The 16,064-nt window shown below is 34.4% G+C and overlaps 1 protein-coding gene across 3 annotated transcripts in view; it reads right to left on the bottom strand.

Moving 5' to 3' along the window:
- The window catches only part of ERG (ETS transcription factor ERG), a 190,456-nt gene that overhangs the window by 77,081 nt on the left and 97,311 nt on the right, over window positions 1–16,064 (bottom strand). For all 3 annotated transcript variants that reach the window (XM_027875597.1, XM_027875595.1, XM_027875596.1), the window contains exon 2: window positions 3,795–4,012. In XM_027875597.1, the coding sequence (XP_027731398.1) occupies window positions 3,795–3,934 (140 nt within the window). In that variant the 5' untranslated portion in view covers window positions 3,935–4,012. The remainder of the gene's footprint in view (window positions 1–3,794; window positions 4,013–16,064) is intronic.

Here is a 16,064-nt window from a genome sequence, read left to right as displayed (position 1 = left end):
TAAAAAGAGGAAAGGATAGAGGAGTAGAATGTGGGTAGACATTGTTAGTTAGGGACTGTCTTTCTACTAGTGCCAGATGCTTCCAGCACCTCTGCCTAACACTTCTTCTCAGTCTTATTTAGAGGTCTAAACTTCTAAATATTTTCCCCCTGGACAGTAGTTGTCAGGGTTTTCCTCTTTCATTCCTGGTATGACTTAGGGTCCTATCCCAATGAAGAAGCTAATGTTAGACATTGGGTGGGATCAGGTGATAGGGGTCATTTTCCTTCCTAACTTCTCACTTTCTCCTTGGCTTTCCTCCACTGGAATTAAAAGACTGTAAAAACTGGTTGAAGATCTGGACTTCAATTCTTAGACATTCTGATGGCAGCAGGATGAGGATAATTGAGAGATTATTCTCTTGAGATATTCCTCTCCTCATATCAAAGTCTTTCCCTTTTCTTCTCTGCCTCTTGACTTCCTTGGCTTCCTTTAAGTCCTAGGTAAAATCCCACTTCCTACTGAAATCCTTTACTGATGCCCTTTAATGCTTGTGGCTTTCCTTTGTTGATTATTTCCAATTTATCCTTTATGTAACTTGATTGTACATAGTTGTTTATATTTTATTTCTCCCATTAGATTGTGAGCTCCTTAAGAGTAGGGACTGTCTAATGCCTTTATATATCCAATATTTAGCACAGTGCCTGCCATACTTGTGGGCACTTAATAAAAGTTTATTGACTAACCTATTTTTCTCTTTCCCCAGTTTTGTAAAGTGAAACCCTGGGATCCTGTGTACTTTGTTGTGTCCCTCCACTTACAGTAAAAGTGGAATGGACAGAGAGGTAGACTGGGGCTGGTGGGACCTTGTTCTTTTTGTATTGTTGCATTTATAAGACAACTCATAAAACCAATAAAGTAGCAAATAGATAAATGAATAAATAATCAAAGAAAAAAATTAATGAATAAACTAAGGAAAAAGGTATAATATACAACATTTAGCATCTTTTTCACCTTCAATTCTACTTTCCTGTTATGTCCTTATTCTCCACTCAGTTTTTGTTTTTGACTAACAGAGAAAAGGTTCCTGTTTTCAGTGCCAGATTTTATTGTGGGTTAATGTCAAAGAAAGATAGAAATCAATCCTTCAGAAAAGTCTTCCAGTTACTTCATCTACTGAAAGCTTTCTACCTAAGCCAGAGGACCTGACTTACAGCCCTGAATCCACCTCTTTTCTGTTTATTTAATTGGGAGAGGCACTGAAGTCCAGACCTCAGTTTCCTCATTTATAAAATGGTATCCCAACCCTCCACAGAGAAAGGAAAGAAGATGGTCCCAACGAGAATGAAATTAAATGAACAACTCTTTTATATTTGTAATGGAACCTTAACTGTTTTATACAGACTATCTTCAAAGCTTCCCTTGGGATGTTCAGTAAACTTGAGTTTCACTGTAACCCTGACCTTAGAGTTCATATTAAGGAACATTTGGTTCTGGGGTCCTTTTGGTACTTCACTAAGTAAACCCTTTGAATGATTTAATTTCCAAAATGGATCTGCTTTGTCCTGATTTCCACTCTATATGAATGGAGTCACAGTGATGAACAGTGCAAGTATATAGCATTCACATTCTTCGTGGGAAAAAATGTTCAGAGATGTGAATTGGCTTCATAGAAGTAGTTAGAGATCCTAGATCTTTCAACTCCCTTTGTAATAGTTTCACTTTACTCTTTCAAAAGTTATCATTGAGCTAATTGCCAAATTTGACTTTTTTTTCACTCCTTATTCTTCCTGAACCACTAGTGTACACAATTGTCTCCACTCGGATTCTCTCTTCACTGGGTTTTTATGACACTATTCTTTCCTGGTTCTCCTGTCCAACTGCTACTTGTCAGTCTACTTGACTGGTTCATCATCCTCCCAATTTCGAGTATTCCCTACACTTCCCAAGGGTTTTTTTCTCTCTCCACTCTCATGACCTCATCAATTCATATAGATTTAATCTCCATTACAATAACTCCCAAATCTATGTATCAAGCCTCAACCTCTGAGTTTCAATTCTGTATTGCCAGTTGTCTATTATACACTGTAAACTGGATGTCCCAAAGACAACTCAATATGTCTAAAATATAATTCATTACATTTCTACTCAAACTTTCCCCTCTGTCAAATTTTAACCTGTTAAAGATGGAATCATTCTCCTGGGATTAATTATCTACTCCTTGCTTTTTCTTACCTTGCATATGCAATCAATTGACAAATCTTACACCTTTATTTGCTTCCACAACTTCTCTTGCACAACTCTCCTCCACTTACACAGTTAGCACCTTATTTAGGTCCTTATCATTTTTCACCTAGATTATCGCTAGGGTCTACTAACTGATCTCCATGCTTAAGTCTTTCCCCATTCTAGTTTGTATTATTCACAACTGAAAACATGATTTTCCTTAAGTGCATATTTGATCATGTCATTCCTGTACACAATTATTTCCAATAACTTACTATTGCCATTAAGATAAAATATAAACTCCTCTTTTTAGCTTGTAAGGTCCTTTGTAACCTAGTTCTATCTTTCCAATCTCATTTGACATTATTCCACTTTATATACTCTACAATCCAGCTAAGATCTGTTCCTCACACACAAAAGTTGATCCCCATCTCTATTATTTTTTATTGATTGGCATGCATTTACATTTCACCACCACCTCATAATCTCCCATTTCATTCAAGATGCAACACAATCACCATATTCTACTTCAGTCCTTTTCTGATCTCTTCACCTGATCATACCCTTCCTCTAAAATTTCCTAAAATTAACTATATGTAGTTAAATACATATATTCAAAGAATATATTCTATTTATATTTATTCTGTATGTATCTATGTTTATCCTTGATGTCTCCACTTTGAGAATGTAAATTTCTTGAGAATAGGGACTTTTCATTTATTGTATTTGTATACCCAGAAGCCAGCACATAGTAGCCACTTAATAAATATTTGTTGATTGATTGATAGATAGTACAAGTACATGAAGCCTCATCAGTCCACAAATCCTCAGAAGAAGGATGACTTGGAAACCAATAAGGGAAACAATGGTTTGTGACACTTATTATGTTTTGAAGTAACTTCATCATTACATCCTTGAAAATGTCTTTATAAATCTTCAATGAGTTAACAATTTTAAAATCATACTTCTTATTGATATTTTGTATTTTATTTTTCTAAGAGAAGTATGATATCATTTCAGTCACTTTCACTCTCTTAAAATTACATCAGGCTTAGATAAAATATTTGGCTATTTGGAACAGTTCTGTATTCATTAGTACTTCACAAAATGGTCAGATTGCAATAAACATATTTAATATTTATGGGGGAAATTCATGCTTTGTTGCAAACATAAGTAAATAACAGAATGAAGTCTCATTTTCATAGGTAGAAGAGGTCTAAATACACAATATATACTTGTACAGCGTATATACAATTTATCTGTCTGACTAGTTGATTTCTCTATGTATAAACCATTTTCTGCATAATTTTCTAGATAATAAACAATACAAAGATGAAATTTCCTACATGTGAGCATATTATCTTTCTAAATTCTTTATGTTTTGAGAGAAAACTTTCATTTAATATATTACTAGACTCTACTGCCTCTGTCCAAACCACAATAAATCATATTTTTCTCAAAGTAATTCAGCATTAATGCTCAATTTTCCTTCAGAAACTTTGAAGAAAGAGATGATTCCCATATTTTTTCTGACACTTATATTTCAAATTATATTTTTAAAAAGAATATTGATCCCATAATCTCCTTACCTCGACCCATTAACTTGATTAGAGTTACATTCCATCTTAATAGTAACTCTGGATGGGGGTTGTGGTAGCCAGTCCTGCTGAGGGATACGTGGACTCATCTTGGAAGTCTGTCCATATTCACTGGAGGAGGATGCAGTCATCTCAGTCTTAGCAAGGTGTGGAGCTCCGTAGGCACACTCAAATAATGATTGATCCTCACTCACCACAGATAATGCTTCCTGAAAACCATAAAAGACACTATTTTTCAGAAAACTTCCATAGACAATTTTAACACTGGAGACATTACAAGAAGTGGTCAGTTTTCATGATAATATAGAAAGTGAACCACAGCTTTTTTCAAGGACTCAGTATGCCAGTCACTTGTCAAACTGCAGAGGAAGCCTCTCTCTGCTTCATTTTCTCTGTTGCAATGATTTGGAATGGGTCAACATGGAAAAGTTCAGCTAGACCTTGAATCATACTAATTTCATCTATATCAGCAGATAATATCTATGTTTGTCTCAACTCAAGAAGGTTGAATTTCAAAGGTTTTATAGAACATTCAGCTTCATATATAGTTGTCTGACAAATGCAACCTGTCATCCAACCACCTACTGTACAGTATTAAAACAGATTAGCAAAGCAATAGCATGACTAAGCCAAAAGCAAGGTTGGGATCAGTTGTAGTTACATACCAAGGAGACTCTGGAGAAGATGTTCCTAAGAACTTCTTGGAAAGGCATGAAAATTATAGAATGAAAGGACTGGACCAAAATTTTCAAAATGTTTACAATTTATTTGAAATTATTTAGTATTTCATTTTCCCCAGTTACATGTAAAAACAATTTTTAACATTCATTTTTAAAACTCTGAGTTCTAGATTCTCTCCCTTCCTCCCTCCCCACTCCCCACCCCCATTGAGAGGGCAAGCAATTTGATATAGGTTATACATCTGCAGACATGCAAAACACATCCATAATAGTCATGTTGTAAAAGAAAACATAGACAAAAATGCAGGAAAAACAAATAGTTTTTTAAAAGTATGCTTCAATTCGTATTCAGACACCATCAGTTCTTTTTCTGGGGATGGATAGCATTTTCATCATAAGTCCTTCAGAGTTGTCTTGGATCATTGTATTGCTGAGAATAGCTGTCATTCACAGCTGATCACATTACAATATTGCTGTTAATTTGTACACAATACATTTCACTTTGCCTCAGCCCATGCAAGTCTTTCCAGGTTTTTCTGAGAACACCCTGCTCATCATTTCTTCTAGTACAATAGCATTTCATCATAATCACATACAACAACTTATTCAGCCAGTCCCCAGTTTATGGGCATCTCCTCAATTTCTGATTCTTTGCCCCCATAAAAGAGCTGCGATAAATATTTTTGTACATATACATCATTTCCTTCTTTGTTTTTTTATCTCTTTTGGGATACAGACCTAGTAGTGGTATTGCTGGGTCAAAGTGTATGCATGGTTTTACATCTCTTTGGGTATAGTTTTAAACTGGTCTACAGAATGGTTGAATCAGTTCATAACGCCACCAACAGTGCATTAATGTCTTTTTTTTCCCACATCCCCTCCAACACTTGTCATTTACCTTTCCTGTCCTACTAGGTAATGTAATAGGCATGAGGTAGTGCCTCAGAATTGTTTTAATTTGCATTTCTGCAATCAATGGTGAGTTAGAGTATTTTTTAATATGGCTACAGATAGCTTTGATTACTTCATCTGAAAATTGATCATATCTTTTGATCATTTATCAATTGGGGAATGGCTCTTATTTTTATAAATTTGATTCAACCTAAATTTTTAAAATGCATATTCAATTCATTATTTTTTTCTATTTTTCTAATTTTTCTAAAGATTTTTTCTTTTTTTTTTCTATTTTTTAATGTATGTTCATAAGGATATGGTTTTTCCCCTGAGGACTACATTAGCTGTACCCCAGAAATTTTAGAATGCTGTCTCATCATTATAATTATCCTTCTTATAATTATTAATTGTTTCTATGATTTGTTGTTTGACCCATTCATTATTTGGTATTTCATTGTCAAGTCTCCATTTGAGTCTATATCTTTTGTTTTTTGGCCCTAAGCCAATAACTATTTGCATTACTGTCAGTAAAGGATGTATTAACTATTTATGCATTTTTACATTTGCCTTAAATCTTTTTATAAAATTTCTATGCGATGCTAAAAAATATGTACATTCTTTTACAATCCTAATTAGAAGATGCTATAAGTCTTTTAGTTCTAGTTTCTCCAGCAATTTGTTCAGTTCCATATTTTCTCTTTCATTTATCTTTCTGTTGGATATATCCACAACTGACAAAGGGATATTGAAGCCTCCTGTCACTGTTGTATTATGGTCTATGTCTTTTTGTACTTCAGTTAATGTTTCCTTTATGAATTTAAATGCAATGGCATTTGGACCATAAAAGTTGATTATTGATATTGATTGACTGTCTATGGTTCCTTTCAGCATGATATAGCTTCCTTGTTTAATCCTTTCTATATTTTTAATGTTTTTGCTTTGTCAGATAACACAATTGTAGCTCCTGCGTTTTTGGATTTATGTGGTGCATAGTAAAAAAAAAATTCATCCCCTCAATTTCTTTGTGTGTATGTTTTTGTTTTCTAAATGTATTTCTTGTAGGCAACAGATTGTAAAGTTTTATTTTCTTATCCAATATGTCACTCATTTCCTTTACTGGATTATTTAATCAATTCACAGTTAGAGATTTGAGAGTTAGGTCTACATTTTTTCCCAACTGTCTCTAATATTGACTTTTTTCAAATCATTATTTTCCCCTCCTGCTGTAAATACAGTACTATGTTTCTTCAGTTACTTTAGTTTACTCTTTTATTAGGTGGCCTTGTTCCTACTGACTCTTTTCTTCATCTCTGATCTTTCCCTCCTATTTGTCAACCCTACCTCCTTGGGGTTTTGCCTATTGATTCATTTTCCTTTACTGATTTTCTCTGGTTATTTGATTATCCCCTGCTCCTTTTTCTTCTCAGTTAAGTAGAATCTCTCTTCTCCCTTCCAATTAGTCCTGTTCATCAGTTTTTAAAATTTTCATTTTTTGCTCCATTTTAGAGAGAATTTCTCTCTCACTATTTTCATTATCCATTTTCTCTATCTACTTTCTTTCTCAGGTTCATAATCCCTTATCTTATCTCTTTGTATTCCTTGTATTTCTCATGGGATCAAAACTTCTGAAAATAGACTTTTCCCTCTAAGTAGCTGCTGTCACTACCTTATAGAACTTGCCTTGAAGATTCCCCATTTTCATTTATTTATCTTTTATTTTATTTTAGGGAAAAAAACAAGCATTTCCATAAGATTATACATGAAACTGCAAATCTATTATGCACAACCTGCTATTCTTTTAAAATATACAACAAAATTATCATGTAAATTTCTTTTTTCCTTCATTCTCTTCCTCCCCGCCATAGAGATAGCTACCATTAGACACAAATAAGTATTATATATATATATTATATATGTATGTATATGTGTGTATGTAAAAATCATTCTCTACATACTTTTATCTATCAGTTCTTTCTCTGGATGCAGACAGCATCTTTCTTCATATGCTCTTTACAGCTAATTTGGGTATTTATAGTAGAAAAATAACTTATTCACTCAAAGTCATTCTTAAAACAATATTACTGTTACTGTATACTATGTTTTCTTGGTTCTGCTCATTTTGCTCTTCATTATTTAGTGCAAGTCTTTCCATGTTTTTCTAAAATCAGTGAGCTCATCATCAGTATTCCATCACAATCATATACCACAACTTGTTCAGCCATTTCCCAATTGTGATTTCCCTTTACCATTGTGCTTCACTTCCAGAACAAAGCCAATTCCTGAATGTGATGGAGAGGACATTGCCCAGTAATGGGACCTCCTCCATCATCACCATGTTCTTTATTATGCAGGCCACTACTGATTTTTACTATCCCACTGTTTACCCTATTTTCTGTATTTACTTAAAAAATTCCTCCCTGGGTCCATGCCCTCTCGCTTCCTCAGGTGTCAGTTGTACCTAGTAGTTTTAATTCCCCTCCTTACAAGGTAGGACAACTGATCTTTTCAAGTACCGAATCTACCATACCTCATTCAGCACAAAGTTTCTATCTTCTTTTACAGAACAACTTTCTTCACCCAAAAGATCATGTATCACACACCACCAAAGCAAAGTCTCCTTTCCTCTTCCTCCTTTTCAATACTTCCCCCTGCTCCTCATTCATTCCCCTGCAGGGTCTTCTCTTCTTGAGAGAACACAGGGATCATCTTCCCCTCATAGGTAGCCCCCAATTTGATCTAGACACATTAAACACTTCCCTCTAATCCCCTGCTGTCCTCCCCCATTTTGTGTACCCTCTCATTTTGTAATGTAGTCACACAAAAATCACTGATTCATTTGTAGGCATGGTATTATCATGTTATGTCCATAATGCCCCAGGCCCTTCTCTTCACTGTTACCTCAACCCAACTATTGCCTTCGCTTCTCCTTATGTACATTTAGAAAGAAGTCTCTTACTTGTCTCTCTGCTGACACCCTTGCTGCTACTGTCCTTGGCTGCTGCATTTATCCACTCCTCCTGCATTTCTGTTGTCTGGGGTATTTGCGAAATAAATGATCTCTTCAGGTCTGTTTTTTTTCCTAAAATTTTTTTCAAATGCCTCTTTGTTATTGAAGGTCCATCTTTTTTCATTTATGATTTAGCTCAGATTTGCTGGGTAAGTTACTCTAGGTTGCATCCTGAGCTCCATTGCTCTTCAGAACACATTATTCCATTATTTCTCCTGATCACTTGCAGAACTTGTTATTTCTGAATTGAATTCTTAAATTTAATTATTATGTGTCTTGGAGTTTACAGACTTGGTTTTTTTTTCTGGAGGCTTTCTATTTTTTTTTTGCTTCTCTTCTTCTAGACTGTTCTTCACTTCTGTGTATTTGCATTCTCAATCTATTTCTCTCTATTTTGTTTCTTTGGTGAGAATTGTCATACAGATTCAAGTTTTTTCTATTCTTCTAATTAGTTTTGCTGGGTCACCATAAATTCTTTTCTGATAATCCTCATTTTTTTAACTACTCAAGAATAGCATTTTATGATTTCATGTTCTCCTCAAACTCCAGAAGGTCCAATGTCTTTTCAAGTGTTAAATTGTTTTCCTTTGTTTTGTGGTATTGACTCATAGGTGCCTGGACTTGTTTACTAGATCTGGAAGCCATAGTTGTTTCTGCTGTTAATGTTTTCCTTGTTGATTTATTTACTTACATTCAAAGTCTTTGAGTTTTCTTCTTGAGCTTTTTGGTAATTTCAGTCTCCCTCATCCTCCTTTATTATCCCCTATTGCTCACTTTTTGACTCCTTTCTTTCTGATGGTAGTTTCCTTAGGTACTGGATCTCAAAACATCTCAGCCTCCTCCTACACTGGGCAATTTATGATTCACTCATTTAGATCTCTGCCCTACTTGACTTCTTGGGAGACAGAATTGGCCCTAGATGAATGCTGGACTTTTTTCCTCAGGTTTGGTGGAGTGCCAAATGGTCATGTCCCTCTCCTAGAATTCTGTGCCAGTGTCTTATTCTTCTCCCTCCTTTCCTCAGTTCTCTGGCACTGGATTGACAATGGCAGTTTGGAGAGTTGCTGTGCTGGTGCTACAGGGTTGATTAATGGGACCTCTTCAGTTCTGAGTTAAGGGGCAGTGTGATGTGTGAGGTTGGGCTCTATTTCAAGTCCCAACAAGTGCCTTCTTCTTTCCCCTCTGTTCCTCCATTTTACTGCAGAGATCTTTTGCAGTACAGAATGCTGCCACCATATCTCTGGCTGTCTGTAGGGCCCCAGCAAGATTCTGCAGCCTTGAGCCCAGATCTCCTCAACACTGGAAAGAGGGAGTGGAGACCAAGGAGAGGTAGAGAATTATATTGCAAACCCATATAGTAGAACCTCAGGTTGACTGTGCAGCCTTGCTGCTGGTAGGGCAATGGGCTGTGTGGGAGGGGATGTTGAGTGAGGTTATGGTAGGTGTCAGCTCTTAGGCTTTTTTTTAAACCTCCTTTTGGATTCTAGGTATCCTAGACTAGCAAATTCACTGTCTATGGACTGTTTGCCAGCAAAACTCCTGACTGAAGCCTAAACTAGTTTAAAATATAACTGGGAAATGCTTAGCAAAATAAACAAAAATACAAAAGAACATAGATAATGTTAATTTGAAGTTTTCTAGGATGTTATGCAGCCCACAGGGACCTATTCCTGTTCAAAGTTTGATACTGCTGTCTTAGACAATGGGGACAGATGAAATTTCTTGCTCTTTGGTGCATAATTTCTGTTTTGGAAAAGTTCAAGAGGTTATGGGAAAGAGAAAATGTCTAGCCTTCCATGTTATTAATCATGTGACCTAGAAGTACTTGACTAAAGTTAAGAAATCTTTCAACTCTAAATTATCACAGAAATTGCATTTTAAACTTTAGCTCCATAATGCCAATAATCTAGGCAAAAAAAAACTCTGGGAAAAAAACAGCCAATGTATTTCCAAATATCTGAATGATTTAAATGCCTGGATGAGATATTGACTTTTTAAACCTTTTAAACTCATTTTTGTCATCGTATATAAATGATTGTGGAGAAAAACAAAGTATTCAGTATTTGTTAGCTATTTGAGGGGTTTTCTGAAAAATAAGCTATTCTTTACTGTGATTATATAACAATGCCAAATCCACAATTATATTCACTTTGAGATCCTCAACTACCTTCATGATTGGCCATGTAGTAATTCTTCAGATCACTGATAAAATAATCTAATTTAGTGGTTAACTGAGGTCTAACTTAACTATTTCACAATTCATTTTATTTCCATTGCTTTAGACTCAGTTCATCTTGATCTCACTGTTTCTCTTGACATTAATGAAAATTAAGGATGGATGGACCACAAAGGCTGTGCTTTTATTTTTTCTCTTGGTCATCCTCATTTGGAGTGATTGGTAAAATTATATCGTCATGCAAAAAAATCGGTCTTCACATAAATTAATTTATATGAAATTTCCTTTGGCTCTAGATTAAAAAAATTTTTTTGACTTTGATGCATCAATCCCATCCCAATAAGTCATGTCTACCATAGTATCTTTTGACTTAAAATATTTGAAATTTATTATTTTATTATATTACTTTATTATATTACATATTATTACATTATATTTGTTATTTAAGTAAGACCATATAAAGTATTAATAGTTGTTGAAATAGAAGTAATTTTATAGGTTTTTGTGAGAAGAAAGAAAAACTCAGAAACTTCTGAGGTAGCTCACAAGATTATTTCTTTGACATCTGTAATAAAGTCAGGTAACTGTTATATATTGTTATATAATTGGCAACAGAGAGTCAACAGGGATGAACTCAGATTGGAAGAAGTGTCCTTTCCCAGATGGTATATAGTTAAGTCTATGAATTGTCTTGCTCTCTTTTTGCACTTTCTCTCCTTTGAATTTCAGGACTAGAGTACATCCAGAGAGTTTTATTCTTTTCTTTCACTCCCTGGCCAGAAGCAGAAAATGGAAAATTCTTAATTTCCTGGAATCTCTGGAATTTACATGGAAAATCCATTTTCAAGAATTTTAACTTATGTCTTAAGGTCAGAAAGGGAAACAGAAATGTAGAAAGGAACTAGGTGTTGAGCTTAATTAATTCTCATCTCAGGCTACCTGGACAATTAAAGGGAGTTTGCCTTCTCCATCTTCTGCCAGTTGTACCCAGAAAGAGCAGTCCAATCTATTGTTTTCTAAGTGAAAAATGAGAGATTTCTATGAACTTTCTCTTTCCTCATAATAGAATATGGAAGAATCAAAGATCTTATTCCCCTTGCATTTCCTATTCAGCCATAGTCAAACTCCTGCGTTTTCCTGTAACTGGTGCTTCTGTAAAATAGCACCATTATGGGGTGTGCAGGAGAGAGGAAAAAGTGAAATTACATATCTTGAAAATCCATTCCTGAATATTTTCAAAATTGTGTTATATCCAGCATGGATTTCTTTGCATATGTGGTCTGGTCCAACTATTCTTCTGACTTCTTCTATGTGCCATTTTTACTTCTTCATGTAATTTTAGAAGTATTAGGGTACAAATGTGGTGGCTCCACTGCCATAAATATGAGACAATCTCTATTAAAATACTGGAAAAAGCTTTTATTTCATGTCAGTTTTCCTTTCAGTTTCATCTATAAATCATATTGAATAAGATCAATTTTGTTTGATGTAAAATGTCTGTAAGCTCATTTTCTCCTTCATTGTATCAATGTACCTTGTACTATTGTGAAAAGATATTTGTACTTCAAAATAGCTCTGCCCTTGCCTGCCATGCTTTTCAAGAATTTGCTGGTTGAGTGGTTTCTGAATTTGTTAAACTCCCCTAGGAAATAGTGATAATCAGTAAGTGTATTTATTTTTATCTCTTTCTCCATGATCAATGTCAATAACATCTTTAAATAAGTTATAGTTGAACTGCTGTAACTGTCTTCAATGCCTTATTCTCATCTGTATCCTTTCTTTTCAAATTGCCACTGACTGTCTTTCCATGCACTAAGTGGGTGATAATATGACTACACACAGACAGTTAATCCTCAAATGACTCTGATATTACAAAGCAATCATTTTTGTCTATTACAGTTAACTTTATCTTTTTGTAATTTCTTTTTTGTTGTTCTATATGGCTAACTCTTCATTCTCTTCTTAAAGGAAACATATAGTATTTGAATTTGTGGAATTTCTGAGCAATTGACCAAACTTTGATTGTTTGAGTCCTAACTCACAAATGATACTTTCCATATGTGGAATTGTCCACTTCTCTACCCACCTTCACATTGATGTCACCATGTATCAAGACCTATATAACTTTTATTAGGAAGATTTTTAAAAAAAATATTCTTAGAATTTCTTTAACAGATTTTATTGTATAAGCTTTGGATGACATTTTGGATTATGCATCTCATGAACACTGCAAAGCAAAATACAAGCTCCTGAGAGCAGGAACTATCGTGTTTTTATCTCTGTATCCCCAATTCTTAGCATAGAGTCTAGCATGTGATAAGTACTTAATAAATTCTTGTGGAATTGAATTGAATTGAATTGAGTGTCTCATTGATGATATTTATTATGTGTGGGTATATGAAGAAACCAAATCCACTAACATCTTTATTTGCCCTTTCAAACAGTCCGGTGAGGTGTTCATTCATTTAGATGTTTTTACACTAATGTCACCTGGTTTCTTTTAATTAAGAGCAAAATATTAATATTGATTTGATTAGATTTCATTAATAATGTATTAACTACTTGGTTTTTGGACAAAGGATTGATTTTTATTGTATTAATGTTCATAATAATAATAATACCTAACACTTATATAATACTTTAAGTTTTACAAAGCAATTTACAAATACCATCTCATTTTATCTTTGCAACAATCCTGGGAGTTAGATGCTATTATTACCCCTGTTTTATGGATGGAAAAACTGAGGCATGCAGAAGTTAAGAGACTTGTCTAGGGTCACACAACTAGTATGTATCTGATCCTGGATATAAACTCAGGTCTTCTTGACTCCAGGGCGAGTGCTCTATCCACTGCATTCACTTGCTCTTACTCAAAAGTAATATTTATAGAAACTCTAAAAGCTGTGTGATTCATATCATTCTCTATCCCTTTTTCAGCCAAGACATTGAGATTTCTAAGTGGAAAGTGGCCACAAAAAAAAATCTACTTTCTATTTTTTATTTGTAGCAGCCAGAAAATTAATCACTTAGTAACCAGTCTGAAGGTGCTAGACATTTACTTTCTTAGAAAGATTGGTCCACTCACAGGAGAAACAGTGTGTCATCAGGACATTTCCAACCTGATAAAATTTGTTAGGGATAGTGTTTCACTGGGATAGCTTTTAGGAATCAATGATCCTTCAAGCAGGATGATTTCAGAAAAACCTAGAGAGACTTAAATGAACTGATAGAAAGTGAAATGAACAGAACCAGGAGAACATTGTACAGTAACAGCAATTTTGTAAGATGAAGAACTGTGAATGATTTGGCTGTTTTCAGCAATGCAATGATCCAAGACAATTCCAAAAGACTCATGATGAAAAATGCTATCTCCAGAGAAAGAACAGATGTTGTCTGAATTCAGACTGAAGCATACCATTTCTCTCTCTCTTCCTTCCTTTCCTTCTTTCTTTTCAAATCTTCTTGCAGAAAATGACAAATACAGAAATATTTTACATGATTGTACATGTATGACCTATATCAGATTGCCTACCATGTCAAGGAGGGGGGTCAAAGAGGGAAGGAGGGGAAGTTAGAATTTTGAACTCAAAACGTAAAAAATAAACAAGCAATAAATGTGTAAAATTGCTTTTACATGTAATTGGCAGGAAAAAAATTTTTTTAGAAAGAATTGATGGCCCTTGACTTTCATGGAAGTATCAAAATTGTAGATGATCTAAAGGTACTTTGGTGGTGACTTCAATATAAGTGGCATAAAAGGACATTTGTGATTAGAAAATGATCTGTGAATAAGATCCAAGTGGATATTAAGGATAAAAGTTACATATTTTTTTAAAAAAAATAGATATTAATGGAAGTAGATACTTCCAGTAACTAGAGTTAGGAAGAGAATTATTAACTAAAAAATGAATGGATATGATCTTAGATAATAAAATGGATAATTTCAATTACATACAATTGAAAATCTTTTCCTTTTCAAAAAGGGCTCTAGCTATTACTTATGTTGGTCCTGTTATACTGAGTATTTTGTTCAGTTACCATTTTCCTGGCATATGGGTATTTATTTGTTCTGGTGTGGACACAACAATAGGCTATATCATGAGAGATATGCTTCCTGCTAAGAGAAGGAAGGAAAAATGGCTTATACCAATGGCAAATGAGATAGGCTCAGATCAGGATTTCTTTCTGTCCTGCATTTTGAAAAGCAAATTGCACCTTTACACTAATCCACAAGCTAGTTATCATCCTGGAGGAAGTAGCCAGAAGAATTTGGTAAGGGGATAGACCCTCCTACCTAAGCTTACTGCAAGATATATATCTTTTCCTAGCCCTTATTGCCATTCTTTTGATAATGATACAATGCACATTATTGAACAAAGACATACTCAAACAAAAAGGAAGAAAAAAATCAAAAGGAAAAAGAGAGTTGTATAAATGCCAGAATTTCTCAGAGGGAGAAAAGATTAGTTGAAAGTAAAATGAAACAAATCTAGTAGAAAAGGGGCACTAGAACCTATAGGAAAAGACCCTAGGACTTTCCTTCCTTTTGATTCTATATTTGTGATATTAAATCTCAGCAGAAGGATTAAGTTTAAAGTATTTATTTGGCTGAAATCCATGAAGAGAGTGAGTTTAGGGTATAAACATAGGGAAGACAACCAGATGTATGAAACTTCATGATGTTTCAGTATGAAATTTAGAATGATCCTAAGGACCAGTTCTGAAATGATTAGGATGATATTTAATATTCTAAAAGAAAGATTGGTTACCAGTACCACTTTCAATCATTTCAGCTGTAAACTAGATTAGCTGGAGAGGTGCTCTCCAAGAAGAATTTCATTCTTCAACCTGGATCCCCTATACAATAGTTTCACATGCTCCTGTAGGAAGTCACTGCTAAAGCCAAGAATATCATTCAAACCCTTGGCCAAGAGTTTAAAGTTATGTAGTGGCAAAAGTACTGGACTTCAAATCAGAAGACATGAATTCACATTCTTATTTGTTATTTCTATTTGTATGACTGTGAGTAAGTCACTTTACTTTTCTGAGCCCCTATTTCCTCATTTGTAGGATGAGGATCATAACATAACACGAACATGATGAGAATCATAGTATAACATTTGAACATAACACTTAACTTCATAGGAATATTGTAGAAGAAAGGTATATTGAATACTCAGCAGGTATGTTGTGGATGGAATTTTTATTCATATACAGGCTGATAGATGATGGCTGACATAAATTTATAAAGCACTTTACATACGCTAACTCAATTTATGTTTGTAACAACCCCCTGCAGTAGGTGATATTATTATCCTCATTTCTGAGTTGAGAAAAATGAGGCTGAGAGAAGTTGTGACATGTTTAGTATTACACAGATACACATCACATCAGAGGCAAGATTTGAATTTAAGTCTATCTCATTCTAAGTCCAACTGTCTATCCATTGTGCAAGGTTAAAATAGATGGCCTTTGAAATCCCTCTTAATTTGAAATCCTAATTT

Source organism: Vombatus ursinus, unplaced genomic scaffold, assembly GCF_900497805.2.
Source record: "Vombatus ursinus unplaced genomic scaffold, bare-nosed wombat genome assembly UNPS02014809.1, whole genome shotgun sequence".
In the NCBI taxonomy this organism is placed as follows: domain Eukaryota; kingdom Metazoa; phylum Chordata; class Mammalia; order Diprotodontia; family Vombatidae; genus Vombatus; species Vombatus ursinus.
Note: the sequence above shows the minus strand (reverse complement) of the source record. Positions and strands in the feature narration are given on the sequence as shown.